This window comes from Lepisma saccharinum, chromosome 8, assembly GCF_977018435.1.
Source record: "Lepisma saccharinum chromosome 8, izLepSacc3.1, whole genome shotgun sequence".
NCBI classification, from domain to species: domain Eukaryota; kingdom Metazoa; phylum Arthropoda; class Insecta; order Zygentoma; family Lepismatidae; genus Lepisma; species Lepisma saccharinum.
In genome coordinates, this window is record NC_139236.1 from 18442124 (window position 1) to 18465432 (window position 23309).

Sequence of the window (23309 nt, forward strand, 5' to 3'; positions counted from 1 at the left end):
ATGAAACAATATATTACGTTCTCAACAATATCATAATTGCGCTACAACACCAGGGGGGGTCTGATTTGAATCCCGGCCTGGGCATGGATGTTTGTGAGTGTTCAGTCATCAATTTCATCATATCATCACTCATTCCCATCTTCGCAAATTAGACAGAAGTGGCACAAAAGTGAAGTAAAAAAATCAAAATCAATATCATAGGAAATGGAACACGTAAATTTAGGGAAACACATGACTCTGCATTAGACTACATATCTCCTCAACCCCTGACTCTAAAGGTACAAAACAAAAACCAATCTCTAGCGGAAATCATAAGCTATGAATTTCGTTCAGTGACTTTAGGACATAAATTACATAGTTTCTTACATATCTGCCGTTTTTTGTGTCAGAAACCAACTTTTAAGCTAATTCTAAAAGTTAAGGAAAAATATTTGAATCTTTCTAATTCAATTAAGATTTATGGTAGCTCTTATCAAACAAAAACCATAATTTAGAAAATTTTCTGTTCTTTCAATTTGGTTATCTTCACTTTTTGTGTACAATGCACAGTTTTAGAGATATTAATTTTTTAAATTATTCAAGTTTAGCAGCTCGGTCTGGTGTAAGGAAGGAAGGCATGGTTGGGAAGAGACAGTTCGGTTTGGGAGATCGTCACAGGGAATGTTCCTGTGGTTGGTAGTAAAGCTGCCATGAATGTACTGAAAGAACAGGGTGGTCTTACAATCTAAGCCAAAAGGCATATTTGGGAAGGGGAAGTTTAAGTGCTTTTCACCTACTGATGAAGCCATGTTGCGTCTAATTTGGAGATGTATAGAACTAGAGGCAAGACGTCAGTTTGGAACACACAAATTTATCCAACGTTGGAGGCACTGGAAGTTGCAATATCTCTGTTGTATGTGAGGGGTGTTCACTGTGTAAAGGGAATATCGGTCAAGGATCTGTAGTCTCAAAGTTGGGAAGTCAGCTTCTTCCGGGACACAATGTCAAGAGATCGCACCAAGGAGCTATTGAATACTTGCCTTTCGATGAAAAGACCTCTCGAAAGGAAAGACCTCTCGAAAGGAAAGACTAAAGACCAAAAAATTTGCAATGATGTCGAAAGTTTGGAAAAAGAAATTGTAGTGTGTGTGTAGAGAGTAAGTAAGTAAAGTGCTCCCTTCTGCTTTGCATGAAGCCATGAAGGTGTATACGGGGTGTGGAGTTAGGGCCGAAGGTGGGGGTGATGTGATCAACACCATGCCCTTGGCCACCTTTACCCCCAGAGTTACCTCCAGGTATCCACTTTATATGATGCTGGGTGGGTGCCGGAGTCACTTGAACAGGTAGAAAAAAATCCAGCTCTACCCCGCTGGGGATTGAACCCAGGCCTCTCCCATAGTGTGTGCAAAAATAAAAATGTAATACAATACAATAAGAAGTTTTTCTCATCATGCTGTAGCTTTCACTTCCAAATCTCATTAAAACCCTATGGCGGTCAAAATGACCACCCTCCGTTGTTCTAGGATGGTATATTTCCTTGTCATTCTAGTGTTAAGAACATTTTACGAAAAAAAATGTGAAATACACAATTTAGCCTACATTTTATGCTTCACGTAAATGAAAAATGTGTTTAGACATTACAGCACATTCATAAACACTAGTTTGCAAGCAATTAAAATTTTTCAGTGTTGTCGTGTTTGCGAAAAATCAAGTTCTCTACTAATCGGAACTTACCTACTAGATGCCCCTCATATAAATCAGTAGAAGAAAAGTGAAAAATTTATCAGGGCTGGAAGAGAAATGTCGGTTGCTGAAGAAAGTTATATGTTATTAGAATTGAATGACTCAAGTAATGAGTTTAAAGTTTATTAATGCAGATATCTGTTTCAATCTGTCGTGATATTATTCAACAGTCATCCTAAATGTATGTTAACCTGTGCCAAACCAGTATTATGGTGAGGGGATGAAAGAAAACTGTTGTATGCTTTGCTACATTAAATAAAATTAGGTGAGCCACAAGAGTAATAAAATTCTAGTGGCATATTTGCAGTGGTGCACCAGTCTAAAGTTCTGTTTATGAATGTCATGTTGGATGTTGCATCCAAAAAAAGATCGGAAACGATAAAACATGTCACACTCGGACATGCAAGAAATATCAGATTAAGGCGATTTATTCCAATATCGTCGGAATGAGCAATGCTACTAAAAAGATCTCCGCCAGAAATGAAGAGTATGAATTTCTCCCCATGTGGCAAGTGGAAGCGGTTTCTTAAGTTGATTATTACGCCTTATACAGTCTTTGAAAAATATGATGAATTAGTATTTACAGAATCCCATGTATTCCTTATGGAGGAGCAACTTTAAATTCAAGTTACGGCTAAACCAATGGGAGTTTTGTCTTTTCCTAAGGAAAATATAATCTTCAATGGATCCTCTACCCCTTAATATGTTTTTTCCCGCCATCGGAAGTTTGATATTCAGGCTTCACAGGCTTCACCCCTCGAGGCTCCTCGCGGAGGGCAGAGGGGGAGGGGCGAGAAGAGGTCTGTCTACTGGTCACCGAACGAGAAACACATGTTCGTTTTAGAGGAAAAATATTTCTGAAGGGTCCTCCAGAGTAAACAAGCTTGCAGGGTGGGATTCGCGACAGGCAAGAAGGCCCTGGAAGCTCTGAAAAGTAGATACGGTAGAAAAACAAAGCAGACAACAGGGAATAGATTTCAGGTAGAAAATCAGGAAACATATTATACAGTTTCTTGTAATATGCAGTAACGTACTTGAACAAGCCTGTAAAATTACGGGAGTTACTATAATAATTATGTAATTCTTCATGGATTTGTCTCAATATATATGTAACCGAACAAATACAGTACATATTTACATTATATCCATATTTATTTGGTTTACCATTGTTTACCTATTGTTTTACTGTAACTTGTACTTCTCCTCATTGCAATTTTTCGTTTCCGCACAATATATATTAAACTTTGGGACATCTCTGTTTCAAGAACGATGAATTATTAGTGCTGGGGTGGGAAATAAAATGGTGTTATTTTGTTCACAGGGCTTTTTTAAATCTCCCTGAACAAATTGTTTGGATAATTTTGGGATGCTCTGTGATTTTGGATGATAAATAGACAGGTTTTTGTGTATTGAATGTTTATTTTGCTTTTACTGAATGTGAATTTCACACTGAACGTATGTTAAAAAAAACAAAAAAAATTTACATTTCCTACTTTCAAGCATACTACTACAGAGCATTCCCTGACATTCGCTATGAGACTCGGCAGCAAGCTGCCCGGCACCAGCGCTTGTCTTTCCCGGTGAACGGGTCAGCGACAGTTGCTAGAATCGGCTATTAAAATTACAGTTTTTATATTGTGTACTAACCTTGACTACAGAAGGTGTTGAAAATTATGTCCCTCTGCTGCAACATATTCCTGGCATCTCCGAAGGAAATTGACATTTACACGTGCAAGTTCGTCTACTGTAATTCTCCAGATTTTTCGTACAATACTCTCTTTTAACTCACGGATGGTGTGCGGATTGTCTTTGTATACTTTATTTTCCCATTTTTCTTTCCTCTTTTATTCAGAACTGACCCTGTTACTCTAAACATTTTTACGAGGTTTAATATCAGCGACTGTCACGGACCCATTCACCGGGAAAGACAAGCGCCGATGCCGAGCCGCTTTCCGCCGAGTCTCGAACCGAATGTCAGGGAACGCTCTGTATTTTGCCGAATTTACTTTCCAACATGGAAATACTTTGAAAATGATCAGAATTCCATCGAATACTATGTTTACTTTTTCTTCGTACCAGGGAACTATTTCAAACAGATTCATACAGTGATCCACAAATAGACAAACTTTGTCAGATTTTTTCGTGTATTTTCCAAACATTATGCTTTTCAAGGAATACTGATTGTAGCCGCTTGTGCGTCATAACCGATGAGTCCTTGAGGAACAATGAACTGGCTAAGCGTGACAGTGCCAATGACCTGGCTCCAGGTTCGATTCCTGCTGGAGGCACATGACACAGTGGTTTCGATCCTATTTCAAGCTGTAGGTCTAGTCCCGATTTGCCTACCTGAGCATAAAGTGGATCTAAATTGCACTTCAGAAAACTTGTAAGTGGTATGTTTTCCATCGAAGTTCATTCTCTATGTATGTATGTATGTGTGTGTAACAATCCTTTTCTGAAAAATATCCGGTTTCCTTGCATCATTTGTTCATAAACTCCTCATTTGCGAAGAATGGGCAAATTATCCAGGCATTCTCCAGAATCTAATGTTTACACTGATAGATGATACATATCAGTATTTTTGTTTCCTAACTTCTGTGACTGTAACAAAAGATAATCAGTTTCAATTTCCAATGCGTTTACAAAATTAAACCCAAATTATGTTATTACTTAATTAACCCCTAATCTGTAAGTAATTATTAATATACTGTATATAGTATATATGTATGGGAGATAGGGCCAAGGCCCTTCGAGGGCTCTCAAACCATGGGTTATTTTATATATATATATACATACATATACAGGGAGGGCTCGAAAAATCCCTGTCGCCAGGTTGCCATGGCGACTAAAAAATTCAGCCTGGCGACTGTGATGTCTTGCTGTAGTATTGTCGTTTTTTTAAGTTTGCATGTACGAAATTTTAAAGATTCCAAGTTAAAATTGCAGTACAGCGTAAGTTAGCAATTTTTTATCAACGTATTTAGCAAATGATTTTTTTATCAACGTTGTGAACATTCCATAGAATCAGTAACAATTTCTTACTTTGTCCCCCAACCCCCCCCCCCCATTTCCAGCTTTCTCACACGATTTAGCGATGTTTTGAATACGGTGATGTTCAGCTTCTTATAGATTGATCGATTTTTGATCGACTTCCTTTATTTTACTTCGCCTTTTGAGCCACTTTTAGCTAATTTTCGAAGATGGGGATAAGTGATATGATGAATGAACACACACAAACATCCACACTCAGGCCGAAATTCGAACCCGTAACCTCTTGCTTCGTATCGCGATGTGCTAACCACTCCGCCATGGGGGCCGGCTCAGTTCTTTATAGTATGCACAATTGCTAGTAGGTGGTTTCTTGGCGCCTGATTTTCAAAGCTGGCGCCTAGCTCTGAAGAAGATTTTTCGAACACTGAATATATATATTCACTGACACTTTATTTTCTAACTGTTGTCACTGTAACAAAAGTTATTTCTTCATACATTTTCAAGGACAAAGGCAAGAAGTAAGCGGGGTGAAAGTTTGTTGGGGAACTAATATCCGGGACATTGGTTGCTACTGTAGGAATGTCAACATTTAGACAGTAATTTGAAAATCATTTGTTTCCAAGAGTAAAAAGAGAGGGTGTCGTGCTAGTATAAGATGTTAGTAACGTCATGGGACTTACAGGTATGAATTCCCCTACATGTTTCAAACATTCTGTATCTTTATTTACAAACCCAGGCCAGTACTTCAATTTTTTATACTTGGTTGGAGTCCCGCTTGGTTTTTAAAGTTTTGCTATTTACCTTTGGTTTTTTATGCCACTTTTTACTAATGTCGACTATGAAGATGAGTGATGATTCGCCGGCGGATTTTTGAATATTTTTTCCCTTGAGGAAAATCCACATGCTGTCAACGAATTAATTCATTTGACTAGATTTAAAACACTTGGTGCATATTTGGGTTTGATGTTCATATTAATTGCATATATTAGAAGACTTGGCAGTATCGTACCAGGTGTACATTTATTTCTACATCGTCGGAATGGGTACTGCTACTAAAATATAAACATACCACATGATATAGTGTGAATTTCTCCCCATGTTGCAAGTGCAAGCGATTTCTAGTTCATTAGCAATACACTATGTTTGAAAATCATGATGAATAAATGTTTATAGAATCCCCTTCATTCCATATGGAGAAAAAAATGCAACAACTTCACTTTACATCACATGACGGAAATATTCAATGTGATCAGTTCATATGCCGGCCTCCGTGGCGGAGTGGTTAGCACGTCATGCAGGGTTCATCCCAGGTTAGAATCCCAGTGAGGGCATGGGTGTTCTTTGTGAGTGTATCTTCACATCTTCTCACATCTTCGCGATCAGCCAAAAGTGGAAAAACAGCGAAGTGAAATAAACTCAATCAACTCACATTGCGAAAGGATAGTTGATTTATTATATTATGCATCTCTGCGCCATTGGAAGTTTGATATTCCCAAGAGTATAATAAAAATAATACTCCCATAAGCATTTTCTCCGATTCCCTACAACCATCTAACGATAGACCAATCCCTTGCCCCAGTAAATTGTGTTGTTACAAATAGTAGTTAATAATAGTAAATAATATAACATTTTGATCTTTTTTCCGAAGGAAATATTATTGTGGAGACCTTCGTGAGTCCTAGATCATGCAATATGCACAAATCTCGATTTCTAGAACAAGAATATGTGCCGTTCAAAATGTTCTGGGTATATGGTTATATACAGAAGAGGCGATTGGGTGCCAAAACTAGGAGGCAAAGGCAGCGGCGGCGCCTGGATTTATCATCTAGGGGTGCTGAGGGGGTGCGTAAAGAAATTTAGAGAGTGCTATCAGGCCAGCACCAGGATGTTTTTGTAGCGGGCCAAGTCCGAAACCTTGGTTTTATATATATATATATTGTCATGAAATATATGTTAATTATTAAATAATTATTAATTAATTCATTTATTTATATATATTTATATTTATAAACATATATAAACAAAATTACTTTGGTACATTTATAAACTAGCAAATTAATTCCTTTAACGACTGGTTCAAAATGTCAAGAAATTAGAAGATAGGTGAAATGTTTTTAATAAGTGTTAGATAAATAATATAATAAATAATATCTAACACTTATTAAAAACATTTCACCTATCTTCTAATTTCTTGACATTTTGAACCAGTCGTTAAAGGAATTAATTTGCTAGTTTATAAATGTACCAAAGTAATTTTGTATTGCTTTTTATTAATGATAATTAAATTTTCATACATTTATTGTGTTATGCTTCTATAATGGTGTAAATCTATTAATGGTCTCTCGAAAGGAAATATTTCCGCACCAAATTTGCACCCTCCCCTACCTAGACGTAGCTGGCATACTTAGACATTGTAGAAATTTTATGCACCTACTCTTTTCCGTTGAATTCGATGAAAAGAGAACATAGCATTCAAGAAATGTGACTAATAGAAGAACAGTCTTCATTGAAGCAGTGTGTGTTATTGTTCACATCTGCAACATCGATTGCAAATTAAAAATAACTAGGTGGATGTACAAAAAAAATGAGAAACTTTAAAGACATTAGTTTCCTATTAAATTAACCTGTAATGCTATGTTTTATTCCCGACGAAGGGAGGTGAGAAATGTACGAGAAATAACAGGTCGGTCTAATTTCTATGATCCAGGGCCTAGGGTGACAATGACAACAACTTTCGCAGCTACAGCTCCATTTCTTACTAGTCAAATTTGATATAATTTTAAAGTCTTATCAATGACTGTAGAGGTACTTTTTTACCTAATGCTGTTACCAGCCCTAAAAAAGAGAGGGAGAGAGCAAGAGATGTATGCAACATTCACACACAGGCTGACATCATTCTTTGTCATTCCTTCTTTGTACGTATTCGTACCTTGAATGTATCCACCAAAACTACGGAATTATCCTAATAATGAAGAACATGTCTGAATGTGAATTAACCACAAAAAGAGAACATTTTCTGAAGACTGCAGTTTGAAAAAAGTCAAAAGAGGGAGTAAATATGATGAACTGTCCCGACCAAATTGGAACATTTACTAGCTTCGCAGAAATTGTTATAAAACTAAAATTACTAAATATAGGAGACTGCAGACTTCTGCATCTTTTTAGAGACAACCTATTCATTTATACAAGAAGAAAATCTAAATTATTGCAAAATCTTAAAAAAAATTATCTATGTTATTTTTGTAGGTTTGCATCAAAATATTTCATGGTGATGGGGGGGGGGGGGGGAGCAGCTGCCACTTCAGGACCAAACGCACAGTGGACAGGAACTTCGACTTCGTTAAAATCCAATCTGCCACACCATCTCCAACAATTAACTAAAATTTCTTCGTGAATATTGGGCTTCTAATTTTCTCTGAACTTATTGGAAGACAAGGATTATATTGGGATCATATGGCTTGGAAGAACAGGAAGAACGTATTTAGGGGGGGGGGAGGAAGCGGCTCTGGACGCCCTGAGAACCTTACCAAGTACTAAAATGAAGTAATGAAAGTATTAGCATTTGTCGATGGTTATTAATTTCCTCTGAACTTTTTAGAAGGCAAGGATTATATTGGGATCATACGGCTTTGAATGACACTACAAAGAAGATTTATGTGCACTACTACTAAAAATAATTTATGCATAAAATATAAATCAGAAACTTACTTTTCTCCAACTACATGTAACATCATCATTTTTGTTATTCGGTAAATATTCAATTATTTATCTATTTGACATAATTTCATTGCCAGGTCACTTGTTTTTATGTAAATTATTTCGATTTTAACTACAGATAAGCTAAGTAATGAATATGCGCTGTTATATCTCTATTTTTATAGTAATTTTACCTAATCGTGTAATAATAATATAATATTAATTTATATATTGTAATTAGTATTAATTTAAACATTACTGTTATTAAATATTATTATTACTGAGACACTTGGTTCGGACCCTCCCCGAAACATATTTCTAGATACGTGGCTGATATATACATATATACAGGGTGGGCCAAAAGTCGCAATACATAGGACAAATAAATATGTTGTGATAAGAAACAATGTATTCATATAATATCCTCTACATGGTTACAATTGGTTTGCAATACGTTTCATCCACTCTTGATGAACACGCATTAGAAAGAACACTTTAAAAAATAAATAAATAGAAAAACTTAAAAACAAAATGTTATTTTCCTATGTATTGCGACTTTTGGTCCAGAGAGAGAGAGAGAGAGAGAGAGAGAGAGAGAGAGAGAGAGAGAGAGTGAGTGAGTGAGTGAGTGAGTGAGTGAGTGAGTGAGTGAGTGAGTGAGTGTGTGAGTGTGTGAGTGTGTGAGTGTGTGTGTGTGTGTGTGTGTGTGTGTGTGTGCGCGCGCGCGTGCGTGCGTGCGTGCGTGCGTGCGTGCGTGCGTGCGTGGGTGCGTGGGTGTGTGTGTGTGTGTGTGTGTGTGTGTGTGTGTGTGTGTGTGTGTGTGTGTGTGGACGCTCTTTATAGCTCACATTTTTAGATTGCGATTTTCAAATCAGTACTGTTGGAGGAAGGAAGGACAGGAAACTTATAATTCGGTAGAAAACAATAGTTTACCGGTTGACTGAAGTGCAGGTTTTGGCGACTAGTCGATCGAGACTGAGATGGCTGTTTCATATTCGATACCTGACTTTCAAGATTAGTCTGTATGGTATCTGACTGCCATGCGGGATACCCGGGTTCGATTAAGGTCGGGATTTTTCCGGCCTTGTCCTCACTTAAAAACGGATCCGGTTTTCACCCAGGCTCAAATCAGTGGTTACCTGGAGGTCGTGATGCTAATAACATCACCTCCAAAGCTGCCGAGATCGAGAATATGTGGGACCCTAACCCCACATCCACTAAATGTACCTCCTCGGCACGGTGCTACATGCACGGGGAACTTTTCCTTGACTTCCAAGACGAGACCAAAGTTGAGACGTGCTTCTCTAAAGACTGAAAACACTGAGACTTACTGTTCGACACTCTCGTCTCGTTGGATAGTTGGTTAATCAGAATGTGTGGCCTTTGAAAAATTAATCTAAACCAACTTGAAGGGATTGGTACAAGTTTGTTACAGCTTAATATTCAAAATTCTAATGAGAAAACTCTTGAAAATAGAGACAGGACCGAGAACAAGACAAACTTTGTAAAATCGAGACGAGACGGAGACTTACTGTTCGATAATGTCTCCTCGTTGGAGACTTTGGTAAACTGTAATGTAGGCTATGGGGTTTGAACAATACTCAAAACCATAAATACATTATTATTTGATTTATCACATAAAAATAGGAGTAAAGTTAATTCATTTCATTCCTCAGACGACCTAGGGCACCCGAAGGATTTTTCTGCAGAGGGAGGAGTGGCAGAGTAATTCCATGTCTTGACTTTCAGTCGTTAAGACAATAGTATTACGTATATTAATATTATTATTTTACAAATCATAAAATTGTAATTGAATTCATAATACTTTATTGTTGAAAAGTTCATATTTGAGTCCATTATTATTATAAAAGAATCGAGGTTTCATTATAAAAGAAAAACATACGGAGATCACTTTCTCGCCTCTCCTTCATGGTATCCCTGATGCATGATTTTATGCGTCGAAAGATACTGCAGAAAAAAAAGTAATTGAAAATACCGTTGCGTGTATTGTCAAAGTCAGTTTCAGACTTCAGTAAAAGATTTCTGCACTTTCTGGATACCGAGAATGAAAGTCTAGAAATGTCAGCACAAACTCAAAATTTAAATTTCATGAACTTGTTCCAGTTATCTCAGGGCAAGTTCTCTCTCTGGCCCCATCTGGTGGCTTCCTTCTCAGATTGCAAGAAAGTTGACCAAGGACTTGTTTGGGTGTCCCTCGCTCCCATCAACAGTCATAAATTATATTGGGTGCTAAGTGGACGAGGGAGGCAGCTGTGGACTTGGCCTGCTCTCGCAGGGCCACCCCTCATCCGTTTCCTTGGTCAGTGTTCCCACAAACCTCTGAGAGTCTCTAATTGTCCCCCTTCGCCTTAAGAAGAGATCAATGCATGCAATTTTTGTCGGATGTTGCAGATGACAAATTTATTTATTTAACAGAACATTCCAAACACAGTATTAGCCATTTTACATTAAATGTACTAACAAAAGAAAATAAGAAAAAAAGAACAACAATATTACAGGTGATAAAGTGACTTAAATATTTTTACTCAATGTACCCAATTTTTAAAAATGCTTATTTGGTTTGTTAAATTATTGAATTGACTGGGCAGTCTGTGGAACAAGGAACGAGTGTCGAACTGCTATGTCTGACAAAAATTACATGCATAAAAAGTTTGTTCAATGAAATGTGGTGAGAGTATCGGTTCCAAATGGTATGAGCTCAACCCTAAACAAGACATCAATAAAAGTTTTCAAAATGTAGCTGCCTCAAGTGAGTATTGAACATACAACTCTCTCCACTGCAAGAAATTGCCATAACCAATCAGTCAACCTTGAAAATGGTGATTCTCTTTGGTCCATTGTGTAGCATACTTTAACGCTTATAATTTCTTATACACTGGAAGGGAGCTTGATATAATCACGTCAAAGACACAGTTTTAAAAAATTAATCTAATTATGAACCATCCCCTCAGTTATTATCAAATGATATTCTTAGCTCTGTGCTGTCGGCCTGAGGGAGCATACACTCAAAGTGCCGGATGAACACCTGCTTCTGTATGGACATGATTTGTTGACTTGTGACTGCAGTTAGAAGCACATGGGTTCCGCCCAGCAAAGAACTAAGTAGGAATGGCATCAGGCAGCGACTGTCCACCATGTGCTGCACATCAAGAGCTTTCTGATAGGCAGTAGGTCGGTTGGATTTGGAGTCTTCCAGTGGTGCATACCTGCCCAGGCAAATCTCTAAAAAATAAGTCTCCGAAACATACTTCAGACACAACAAAAATGTCAAAAGTTAGTCATTTGAATGTTGTACAAATGCTGTACAATTTAAAAGCAGAATTTCTGCATAAAAAAACTGATCAATTTGATTTATTTTACTTGTGATGGGTGAGAGGGTCTAGTGTTAAATTGGATTCACATTACTAGAAATATTGCTAACATCTTGGACACAGCCACTTTGTTCTAAAGCTGTTTGGATAATAAACTGGGGTTTGTCAGTTGTGGTGTAAGAGAAACAATAGCATGGGTTACAGAACAGATGTCTTGGTTTGAACCTGGAGCACTGTGGCTTTGTAGCATGAGACACTGACCACATGACCATGGATAGGTAGAAAGAACATCTTAAGATAGACTGATTGGCTTTATTTCACTTCGCTTTTGTGCCACTTTTGGCTAATTTGTGAAGATGGGGATGAGTGATGATATGATGAAATTGATGAATGGACACTCCCAAACATCCAATCGTGGCACAATGTGCTAACCACTCAACCATGATGGCCGGCGGAACATCTTAAGAGGAAGAGTGACAGTTTTACAACAGTTTTGCATTTATTTCAATATCCTCGTAATGGGCACTGCTCCAAAAGAAAGAAGTAAATAAAAAAAATGGCCAGACAAGACAATATGAAAGAGTATGAAGGCCCAAGTTAATTTGGTTTTATTCTAAGAATGCAATTTTTACATGGTTCGATTTTGATGTACGTCTGTTAACACATACTGCGGAGTTTTAGCGATTACTTAAGGTTTTGTTTAATATATGCTTTCGTGGTTAGGTTAGGCAGGTTAGGTTTGGTTCTTTTAGCATTAAAATAAAGTCCCTAAATCCATACTACTAAGGTTCCGATTTACTTCTACATTCATTTCCACGCTGATACGATATTTACTGTCGCTTGTCGACTGAGAATATCTTGTCCATGAGAAGTGTGTAAGGTAATTTGCAAGCTTTTTTTTTTTTCAACATAAATAACTTTTATTCGAGTCGATCATTACTTTAAGTAAGGTTCAAATTCCGTGTGACAATGATTTCCAAAATTCTACGATAATTAGTCTTTGTGCTAGGAGAAATCATAAAACAATCGGAACCGTTACCGAGTATGAATTACTCCCCATGCTGTAAGTAGAAACTGTTTCCTTTTGAAGTTGATTATTAAGCTAGACACAATGTTTGAAAAATATGATAAGTATTTACAGAATCACATGAATTTCTTATGGGGAATCCAACTTTAACTTCAAGTTACAGCTAATCAAATGGGAGTTTCGACTTTTCCTATGACGAAGAAATTGTTCAACATGTCCTTTTTCCATCCATGAACTTTTCTACGTCACTGCATGTTTGATATTATCGAGAAGAAATAAAATAATGCTCCCGTAAGCATAATGCATTTCACCTCGCCTCCTATGACCATTCTGGCAATGTTGCCAAACCTGATGTGCATAAAAGAGCTAGATTGACGAAGGCTAGATAAAGTGTCTCCTAGGGCAATTTTAGGTGTCAAAAGGATGGGGGTGGGGGCTTTTATTACTGTTAACCTTAAAGTGATGAAATTTATTCTTAGTTTTCACCATCCAGATCTGGCGACATCACCCATCTCAATAATCCATTCATGGTCGTATGAAATCTTAAATAAAGGGTTCTCTGATAATATTATGTCTCTTCACGTCAACAATGGCACAAGTAAGGAGTTTGGCCTGTAAGTAAGGTATTTTTCATCATTCATGCATCTCCATTGCACGATAGCTCGTGCTACCATTACCACTGACTACGTGAATCAAATGTTCCGTGCGTTCGATTACATAACCTCCTGTAAGTGCAGCAACCACGCTGTAGTTTTACAAAATGACGTGAGCATTTTTTTTTTCTAATTCAATTCTCTATATTTGCCTAACCTAACCTTCCGAGAATGGTTTGTGGATCAATTTTAGTTTAAAAAACCTGTTGTGAATAGTTTGTGTGGCATTTATCGGTTGATAAGTTTGGAAACACTGCACATCAGCTGACGATAGACAACATGAGTCAAGATTTGCCCGCCGAATTAGCAACGACCAATAAATAATTATAATGTTAAAAATAACGCTTTTTTTCATGGAAAAAAGTGATCCAAAGTTGAAAAATGTTCCGCTATGCATATGAGGTCAGTAGAAATGAATTTTATTTGAAAATAAACGAGTTAAATGTGTCTCCAGCTTATCTAACTGGTACCTTTCTTCATATTTGGCATACTCACTAATTGAGGCCTCCTAATCACGAATCTGGGTAATAGGGGTGACGGATTTCTTCAAATTTACAGGAGAAAGTACTTACGGAAATAGTTTTCTGTAGTGTTGTGGAAGTTCGTGAATGTAGCTTTGATCCATTTTAATGCGAATACATGTTGTTTTCTGCAAAAATCTCTGTCCAACACGCTGTTTCTGCTGCCGCTATTTGGTTTCTGCACGAGAGCCCAATAGATGAAGTAATTACGTAGTCAGTGTTTCAAACTCGCTGTGTTTTCATTAGAACATGACGTGTCGAGTATTTTTTTTTAATTTTTTTTTAACTATGCTTGCCTAACCTAAAATAGTACGTTAGAAATGTAAAAAAGGGCGAAATATATGATTTATAGGTGTCACCCCCATACTATAATAGTACCCGAATCTGAAGTTAAAGTTGTCAGACACGTCTAGAAATTGCAAAATAAGCGAAAATAAGGCATTAGTTTTCGGAATGGAAACAGTCGATTTTCACGAATTTTTTTGTTTCACAAGCAAATATATATATTCCTGATACTACCATGACACCAAATTTTAACTATGTTTGCCTAACGTAACCACACGTCAATGGTTCGTGGGGCTAGCGCCAATGGTTCGCAATTAGGTAAGAATTGACGGAGCGATTTTAGAATACCGGGAATTTCTCCATTTTGTTTGAAATTCGGCATACTCACTAAATTAGGGCTCCTAATCACGAATCTGAAGTCAAAATTTGGCCCTCACGTGTCAAACTTGCAAAATAAGAGGGTCAGTCATCGCAACCGACAATGCACAATTGCTCATTATTTATCGCAAGATTTTCCGTTTCGAATACTTAAAGAACAAAATATATATATTCCTGATAGCCTATTACTACGACCCTAAAATTTAACTATGTTTCCTAACCTAACCACGTGCCAATGGTTCGTGGGGCTAGCGCCAATGGTCCGTGGGGCTAGCGCCAATGGTCCGTGGGGCTAGCCATAATTTAGGAATTTCTATACGTGAGCGCCAAATTGACGTTAGCCCCAAAAACCATCCACGGGTAGCCCCACAAACCATTGATGTTAGCCCCAAAAACCATCCATGGGTAGCTCCACAAACCATTGACGTTAGCCCCAAAAACCATCCATGGGTAGCCCCACAAACCATCCACAGGTAGCCCCACGAACCATTCACACGAGGTTAGGTTAGGTTCCATTAGCATTCATTACACCACTAAATTGATCAAAAAATATGGTTCGTACTAAAATTGAACATCATAAATCATTTTCTTGTAAAACAAAGGCGTGGTTGGAAACAATGACAGGAGATTACATTTTCGTTCCTAAAACTATGCATATGCACCTATATAAAAAAATTCAATCAGCTTTTTTTCAAATTTCCAGACATGACCCCCGGTTTTTTACAACAGATTCGTGATTAGGAGGCCAAAATTAGTTAGTATGCCGAAAATTAACAAAATTGGAGACTATATTGTCAATTCGCTCCCGCAATTATTTGCAATTTCTAGATCCTGATACTACCATGACACGAAATTTTAACTATGTTTTCCTAAAATAACCGAAACTAACCTAACCACACGTCAATGGTTAGTGGGGCTAGCGTCAATGGTTCGTAATTATTTTGCAATTTCTAGAAGTTTCCAACAAATTTTACCTTCAGATTCGTGATTACCAGGCCTCAAGTAGTAACTATGTCAAATATGAAGAAAATCGGAGAGGGGTAATAAAGTTTCTACAAATAACCTTTGCACTGTTAATACGATACTTTTCTAAAAGGAACTTCCGTCAATTTTTTTAGGCAAGGCCTAACAATACTTCACAATGAGATTCATGTTTTATTTATATTCCCCTCACTGAGAAAAATATGGCATGTTTCATTCAACTTGTCAACAGAACGACAACAGCACATTGCATCAAGTTGCACGTTCATCGATTCATTCAGCCCGGCAAGATTTTTGTGTAACAGGAAGAGATAACATGTAACAGATAACACAGTATATCTCTTTCTGCAAGTCCTATCAAAATGGAACTAATTTTGCAGCAGAAACTTACCGGATTCATTGTGCCAGAGAACTTGAGAAGGTTCACACAGATCGTCAAAGACCCGAGATTTTTCTTCCTGGATACGGAAATACAGACGTTCTACTGTGCCTTGCGCTACTACGATCGTATTCAACAAGAACCACGCAGAATCTCACACGGATCTCGCGAGATCTCGTTCAATGGTCACGTGACCTGAACTACTACAGTTATTTTTTCAGGCATGATGGCGCCAAATGATGCTTCGCAGTTTTATGTTACTGTTTTACAGTGTTTAAGGATGCAAAGATTCGTCGGCTGGGTTGACAAACGTCTACAACACTTCTAGATTTTAAAACATTTGGGAAGTTGTTGTTGAGGTAAGTAGCTAAATCATATAAAGGAGCAGAAATTCTAATGAGGACATGTTGGTTCGCCTGATGACAGTGAAACATATACCTGTTCTAAAATATTTGTGTATATTTTGAAGAATGATCATATTTTGTTAGCTGTAGACAGTGTAAGAAACATGTACCTACATTGTAGCATGAGAAAAAGTACATATTTGACACACAGGAAGTAATTCGAACAAATGTTAAGCTTTTTCTCGGGAGCTAAAGATTAATGAAACATCCCGACGCTGCTGCCATCTGTATTGTCAATTTTGTTTAGCTGCTGGAGTATTGGTTGAACTACATCATATTTTCCATTTAAATGGCACAAACTGGTACAACACATTTTGGTTAATGTTGTAGTTAAGCGTTATAACGAGTAATTTCGTGCGTAAGATAGGTCCTATGTAAAAAAATCGACCAACACCACTTCATGTTTACATCCATGGTTGGGTGTCCATTGCAGATGATGGTATTTGATACAGGCCTAATGGCCAGTTTTTATAAAAATACAGTGTTAATTATAGGATGTGTCACATCTTATAGCGCTGTACTTGTTCATCATACATTGCATATTGTCAGTACTACTATTTCGAGGAAGTTAGGAACCCATAAAGTAAAACAACTTCAATAGTATGAATGCAATATTGCTAATTTGGGGAGTTCCCCCTGCATTATTGGTTGTTAATTGTTTGATAAATTGGAAATATTTATAACATGAGTAGAAGCATGTAATGTGCACATGATTTTGCATTCAGTTTTGTGCAGAATTTCATCTAAAGGGGATGAGATTATAATTATGGAATTTTTATCCAAGTATTTCTACTGTCAAATTTGAGGTTGTGAAGAAGAAACTTATTGCTATAACATTTACACACACACACACACACAGTTATGACAGTACATTAGTAAGCTTGAACACATACTGAATGTTATTGTTGTTCCACTTGTCATAATGCTTAGTTTTTGTATAGGAGCATTTTGGATTAATAGCTCTTTTATGGGGGCAATTGCTACTCAATTGCCCCATTGTAATGTTGATTTCCATAAGAGATGTATATTTTTTAGAAATCATCGTAATAGATTGCAAATTAACAGGTGTGCTTTTGATGAATGAGGTTAAAAGTATTGTTTACATTTTGTGGTGTTTATATCTTCTGTTTACAGGAAATATTTATTATCATTTTACGCAGGTTTTGCCAAGCCTTGTTTAAAACAAGTACAGAATCTTTCCTACAATCACATTTCTGTGCTTGAATTCTCCATTTTTGTATGCATTACTTTTATAATACTTTATGCATGGATAACAATTCATAGTTTTTACACTTTCTTTTTGTTTAATACGTGTTCTATCGATATTTACTCATTTGGTAATCATTTGGCTTTTATAAACATGTGTACGTTTTGTCATCCTGTCAGTGATTATTTAATTATCTGCAAACAAACTTGCTGCCAGTTATCGATTTCACATCATCATTCATTCTCATTAGCCAAAAAGTGGCAGATAATTTGTGCAAGTAATGTGTGGTATCTGCAGTGATATTTTCACTGTTATGCTTATTTGCACTTACTTCCCTCCAGTAATTTTAGCTGTCATTTGTGGGAAAGGAGTGCTACTTTATTATTATTCATTTTATGCACTGCGTGCATGGAGAGATGTAGACATGCGACATTATAAGAAGCATAAATGTACTTAGGGCATTATGATCATTCTATTTTCAATGTACATTGTTTGCAGGTTAGAGAGAGATGAAGGGTGCATGTAGGAATATTGCATATTCTCTAAGGTATGCAATAGTGTTGTTATTCACAGATTTTATACTTCCTATAAAATGACTAGCCAATGAGTCGAACTTTTTGCATTATTTTTGTGTAGAGTTTAGTGTTGCATGGAAATCAATGTCTGCATTCTTGGTATGAGTTGAACCATGATAGGTATGCTGTTTTGTTTATGACGTTTCATGTTAAGAGCTAGTGCACATTACCAGTGTAATATAGGCATTCACAGGTTAGAAGTTTTGCAAACTGATTTGAAGTTGTCCGTTTTGTTTTATGCTAAGAGAATTAATAACAATAATTAGAATTATTGTAACTTTAGTGCTTGGGAATTTAAATTTCTATACACGTGTATTGGTTTTGAAATGCAATTTGTTGCAAAGAAATTTTGACAATCACATTTTGTATACAACATATTAATGCTGTTCTTTTTTTTGTTTTCCAGGTTACGGCATATTTGTAGATATTAGAAATATTGTACACTCCAGCTTGTTGACTCGTCTGAGGTGCCATGGTCCTTCTCATCTTAAAAATATGATTAATCAACCATCTTAAATATCCTAATACTGGTAAGTTTAAATTATTTTTAAACATTAATGTACTTTTAAAGGAAGCAGAATAATTTACGTAATATGTAAACATTCCAATTGGTCAACACTTCATTACATATGATCATGAGTATATACCATTTCTATATGATCAAATGAATCACAAACAAGTCTGGAATTGCACATTTATTTTTCACATTCTGAACGCAACAACTAATTTTGTTGTTGTTGTTATTATTATTATTATTATTATCACCACAAAAATAATTTTATAAAAATCTCATTTCCACAGATATACAGATAGTTGTTTTTCATTGTGTTTATCTAAACTTCAATTTAAGAACACAAAATATCATTTTTTCGGTTGGTTGTTGAATATATATTTTATTATCACATTACTCACTGCTGTAGAAATATACATAATTCATTGTTGTAAATAAATACAGACTAGAATGTTCCGCCACTCCGCCTTTCCTTTTTCGCAAGTCACAAACACATGTTTACAATTTCTTTTCACCACAGAATAGAAATAAAAAAACATTCTGTGCCTCGAAATTTCAATAGCATGTGTTTTGATTGGTCAACAGTCATGAAAGGCTTTCATTAGAACTGTTCCTATTTAGAAATTCTTGGAAAGTAATCACGAATGCGAGAAGCAGCATGATACATACTCTGACGTCGTTTTCTTTAAACATGGCATTCAACAACTTGTTCGTGGTAAGGAACTTTTGCCAAATGGGAATAAACTTTCACGCTAAATTTTGAACATTGATGTGGTAGGTTATATATATCAATGGCATATTCTGAAAGTTCTTTGTTTACAGAAACAATTTTTATTTATTGTAGATATTTCTTATACAGAGTCAAAAGTCAGGTTACATGGAAGTTTTCCTTGTCTTGTTAATTGTCCGTGAGTGTTGAATGTCCAGTTTCCTGGTGTATGGATCGCTCGCCGTAGTCCTGTTGAGTGGCCACCTCGATCTACAGACCAATGGATATTGTCCTTTGTGGCCATTCAAAGGTGCTCGTCTACTCAGTCATCCAGCATCTGAAGGAACGCATTGTGTAATGTGCAGATATGATTATGCTGCGAAAGGTTCTGGAGAACTGGAAACGTTGTGTGCACAAATGCATTGATGTTCAAGGTACACACATTGAAGGTATACTGTAAATCCATATGTGAACTGACTTTTGACCTCTCTCTGTATATGAATTAGATATAATAGAAATAAAATGCCAATTCAGTTATGCAAGTAAAAGAAAAATGAAAGTTGGACAACTTCAAATTTTCTGGCAATTTCTATATATATATATATATGAACGAAGTTGGTTTCCAGCAGTAAACCAGAAAACATTGGACAATACGCCATCAGTGGATATGTATGAATACACACACACACGCACATCTCAAGTTTGTGCAGTAATTATTTCACAACAGACCATCTAACCACAGCTTTTCAGATGCACAGATAGCTTAAGATTTTACATGCCACTCACCAAAAATTACAGTTACAAGGAGGAGAGGTACTTTAAAAAGAAACTTGTACATGCCCTCATTTTCTCACAATAATGCAAAATCTAATTGTAAAAAAATCTATTTGATTGTTAATGGTGAGAAAAAATTATAGGAATGGGCTGATAATGAAATTCCGTCAGATTTCGATAATATACCAATATAAAATTTACCAATATTGTTAACCAATATTCTATTGATCGAAACGGTTCATTGACCTCCTTAATATATATATATAAAAATCAAAGAAGGTAAAAGGAAACGCTCACCGGACAGTAGAAAAATTCAAAATTTTTGCTAATTTCATAGCATCATCGGTGTGAGGAGAAATAGGTTTTACCTTCTTTGATTTTTACTTAGCCCTTTTGGCCCTCCTTGCTTTTATCCATATATATACTGACTTCCAGTTCCGTCTCTTTCTCCTCATACCGATGATGCTACGAAGGTAGCGAAAATTTTGAATTTTTCTACTGTCCGGTGAGTGTTTCCTTTTACCTTCTTTGATTTTTACTTAGCCCTTTTGGCCCTCCTTGCTTTTATATATATATATATATTACCAGATGAACCAAATATGGGCAATGCAAAATAGAGAGAAAAGAAACATAAAATTAGCAAAATACAACATAGACACATATTGTTGGGGAGAGGGCTAGGGCATTTTGACAATTGAATACAGACCATAGAGTCATGCAAGTCATATGAAAGCGAAACTCACCAAGTTTGTTTCAGCATCACAAAGATCTGATATTTGAGCCACTTTTGTCAGATACCAACACTGGAATCAAACCCATGCCATCCTTTACGGCATATCCTTCGTTTCGGTGTTGGCAGATTTGGAACGCTTATGGTTTTAGTGCATACATTGTGTGGTAAGAGTTCAACATACACAGTCTTTGATGTAGCCCCATGGGAAGAAGTTGCGGGAAGTCAAATTCACTGACCTTCAGGACCATTTTTCTAAACAATTATGACCATCTCCAGCACATCTGGTTCAGTATTAATTCACTTCTTTGTTCAGGCAATGAAAAATGGCATTGTGAAAATGGAGCGGAGCCCCATCCTGCTCGGGACGGAGATTATCGGAATCTTCCTTCATTTGCAGCAACAAGCATCCCTGCATATTCATGAATGAATGTCCAGCAACGGTCTTTTTTTTAGATGAAGAATGGTCCATAAAGTTTGTTGGCATGACAACAAACAACAAAAAACATTCACCTTAGGTCTATCGTACTCCTATTTAATGATTTCATTAGAGTTCTGGGTACCCCAAATTTGACAGTTATGTTTGCTAGAAATGTCACTTCATCGGTGAAAATTAAGTGAATCACAAAGTTTTCATCTGCCACCCATTGTTCCACTTGGACACAACGCTGGAAATGTTTTTGTTTGTCATCTGGTTTTAACTGGTGCAAGGCTGTAGTTTATACAGTTTCATACCAAGTCTCTTACACTGTCATATGTTGCTTTTGGAGCTGATTTTTGATCTCTTTTTGAACGTGTCTCTGACTATGGTCAACATTCTCTACACTCATGCTAGGATAGCCATTCCTTTTCTGCCAGTGTTTACGGATTTTCCTGAATTTCCATTGCTTATCTGTAGGTAACTCTCTAGCCTTCTTATACCCGAAAGTTTATGGCTGCAGCAACTCAAGTCTGCCATCTGTCCCTATCCTGGGCAAGATCAATCCGATCTTTTCCATCTTCACCGATTTCTTTTAGGTGCATTTCAACGTTATCCTTCCATCTTTGTCTTGGACTTTCTATAGGTCTCTTATCACCAGGTTTCCCAGCAAAAATTCTGTAAACTCTTCTTTCTTCTCTCATTCATGCCACATTGCCTACCCATCTAAGACTTCTTGATTTAATTATTCTAATAATATCTGGACATGAATACAAGTTATGCAGTTCTAAATTATGTAACCTTCTCCACTCACCTGACTCCTCAATCCTTTTAGGATATCTGTAGCACCCTTCTTTTTATGAAATTTTAGCACAGAGAAAGAATGGAGGCTTTGCACAAGAGGTTGTCATCTTCACAAGAACACCAACTGTGGTGAATGCACGATGTGCATTGGCGATAAAAAACGGACAAAATTATTTGAGTCTTTACGTGACATGCATTTGAAAGGTGTATCATTTGTTCTCTCTATGTAATACATTGAGAAGACTGTTATCGGACTTTATGGGTAAGGTGTATAACTCCCAAAGTACGATATATTTGAAGTTCTGTGAGCAAATTCTATTTTCTTTTTAATAATTTTATTCTTAACATTGTCTGAAAGCATTCCTTACCACTGAAAATAATTCTTATAGATTTTTCTTATATCAGATTTAAAATGAAGGTGTACACCAATAGCAGAGTAGGTCTAACTTTTGTATTGTGATAAGATGGACAAGTGTAGAAACATCACGGTGATTTTATGGTACTAATTTTTTTTTTACCTTTTTTTTTAGGTGTATTCCTTTAACATCACTGGACTGTTACCTGTTGGGATAAATTTTTATTTAAATTATTTTGGAATATGATGTCATGTTCATCAACCATCTAAGATTGATCTTGGTAAGAAAATTGAAATTCAGTACAATGTGGACAAGGATGTTTCTAAATGGTATTTCTAAATGATGAAGCAAGTGAGAGTATATGAAGGAAAGTAAACATGGCACCTCATCAAAATTTTAACACGCCACCGGATTATTAATTTACACAGGTAAGTTTGTAATTTTTATTTTCGTGTTTGTACATGCACAATGGAACCTTGGTTTTATGTTTTTCGAGACTAAGAAAAAAATAACAGCCACGGTGGTGTGGTCAGTAGGACATCTTGACTGCTACACAGGACACCCAGGTTCTGTTCCCAGGGTGGGTAATCTACGGTCAGAATTTTTCCAACCTTGTCCACGCATAAAGCAGCTCTGGGACTCAGTCAGCCTCAAATGGATTGCTACCTCGTGGCAACCCTGTGGGTAAAGGTGACCAGAGCATGGTGCTGATCACATCACCTCCAAAATAACATAGTCCGGGAATTATGCTTGAATTATTGGATCTGGGAATTATGTGTGAATTCTACATGGATTTTTCTCCGTAGACGTGAAAAAATTACAACTTAGTTTAGCTTTAATTTTTATCGAAGAAGGA

General features: G+C 36.6%; 2 protein-coding genes across 4 annotated transcripts in view; one reads left to right on the forward strand and one right to left on the reverse strand.

Annotated features, from left to right (window-relative positions):
• Positions 1-16219, reverse strand: part of Nxt1 (NTF2-related export protein 1) — a 58672-nt gene extending 42453 nt beyond the window's left edge. Inside the window, exon 1 of one of the 2 annotated variants that reach the window (XM_083126322.1) lies at positions 15978-16219. In XM_083126322.1, the coding sequence (XP_082982448.1) occupies positions 15978-15986 (9 nt within the window). In that variant the 5' untranslated portion in view covers positions 15987-16219. The remainder of the gene's footprint in view (positions 1-15977) is intronic. The other variant, XM_083126321.1, reaches the window with a different exon arrangement.
• rno (PHD finger protein rhinoceros) overlaps positions 16160-23309 on the forward strand; it is an 84325-nt gene continuing 77175 nt past the window's right edge. For both annotated transcript variants that reach the window (XM_083126319.1, XM_083126320.1), the window contains exons 1-3: positions 16160-16324; positions 18558-18681; positions 22628-22881. The gene's annotated coding sequence lies outside the window, so the exon portion shown is untranslated. The remainder of the gene's footprint in view (positions 16325-18557; positions 18682-22627; positions 22882-23309) is intronic.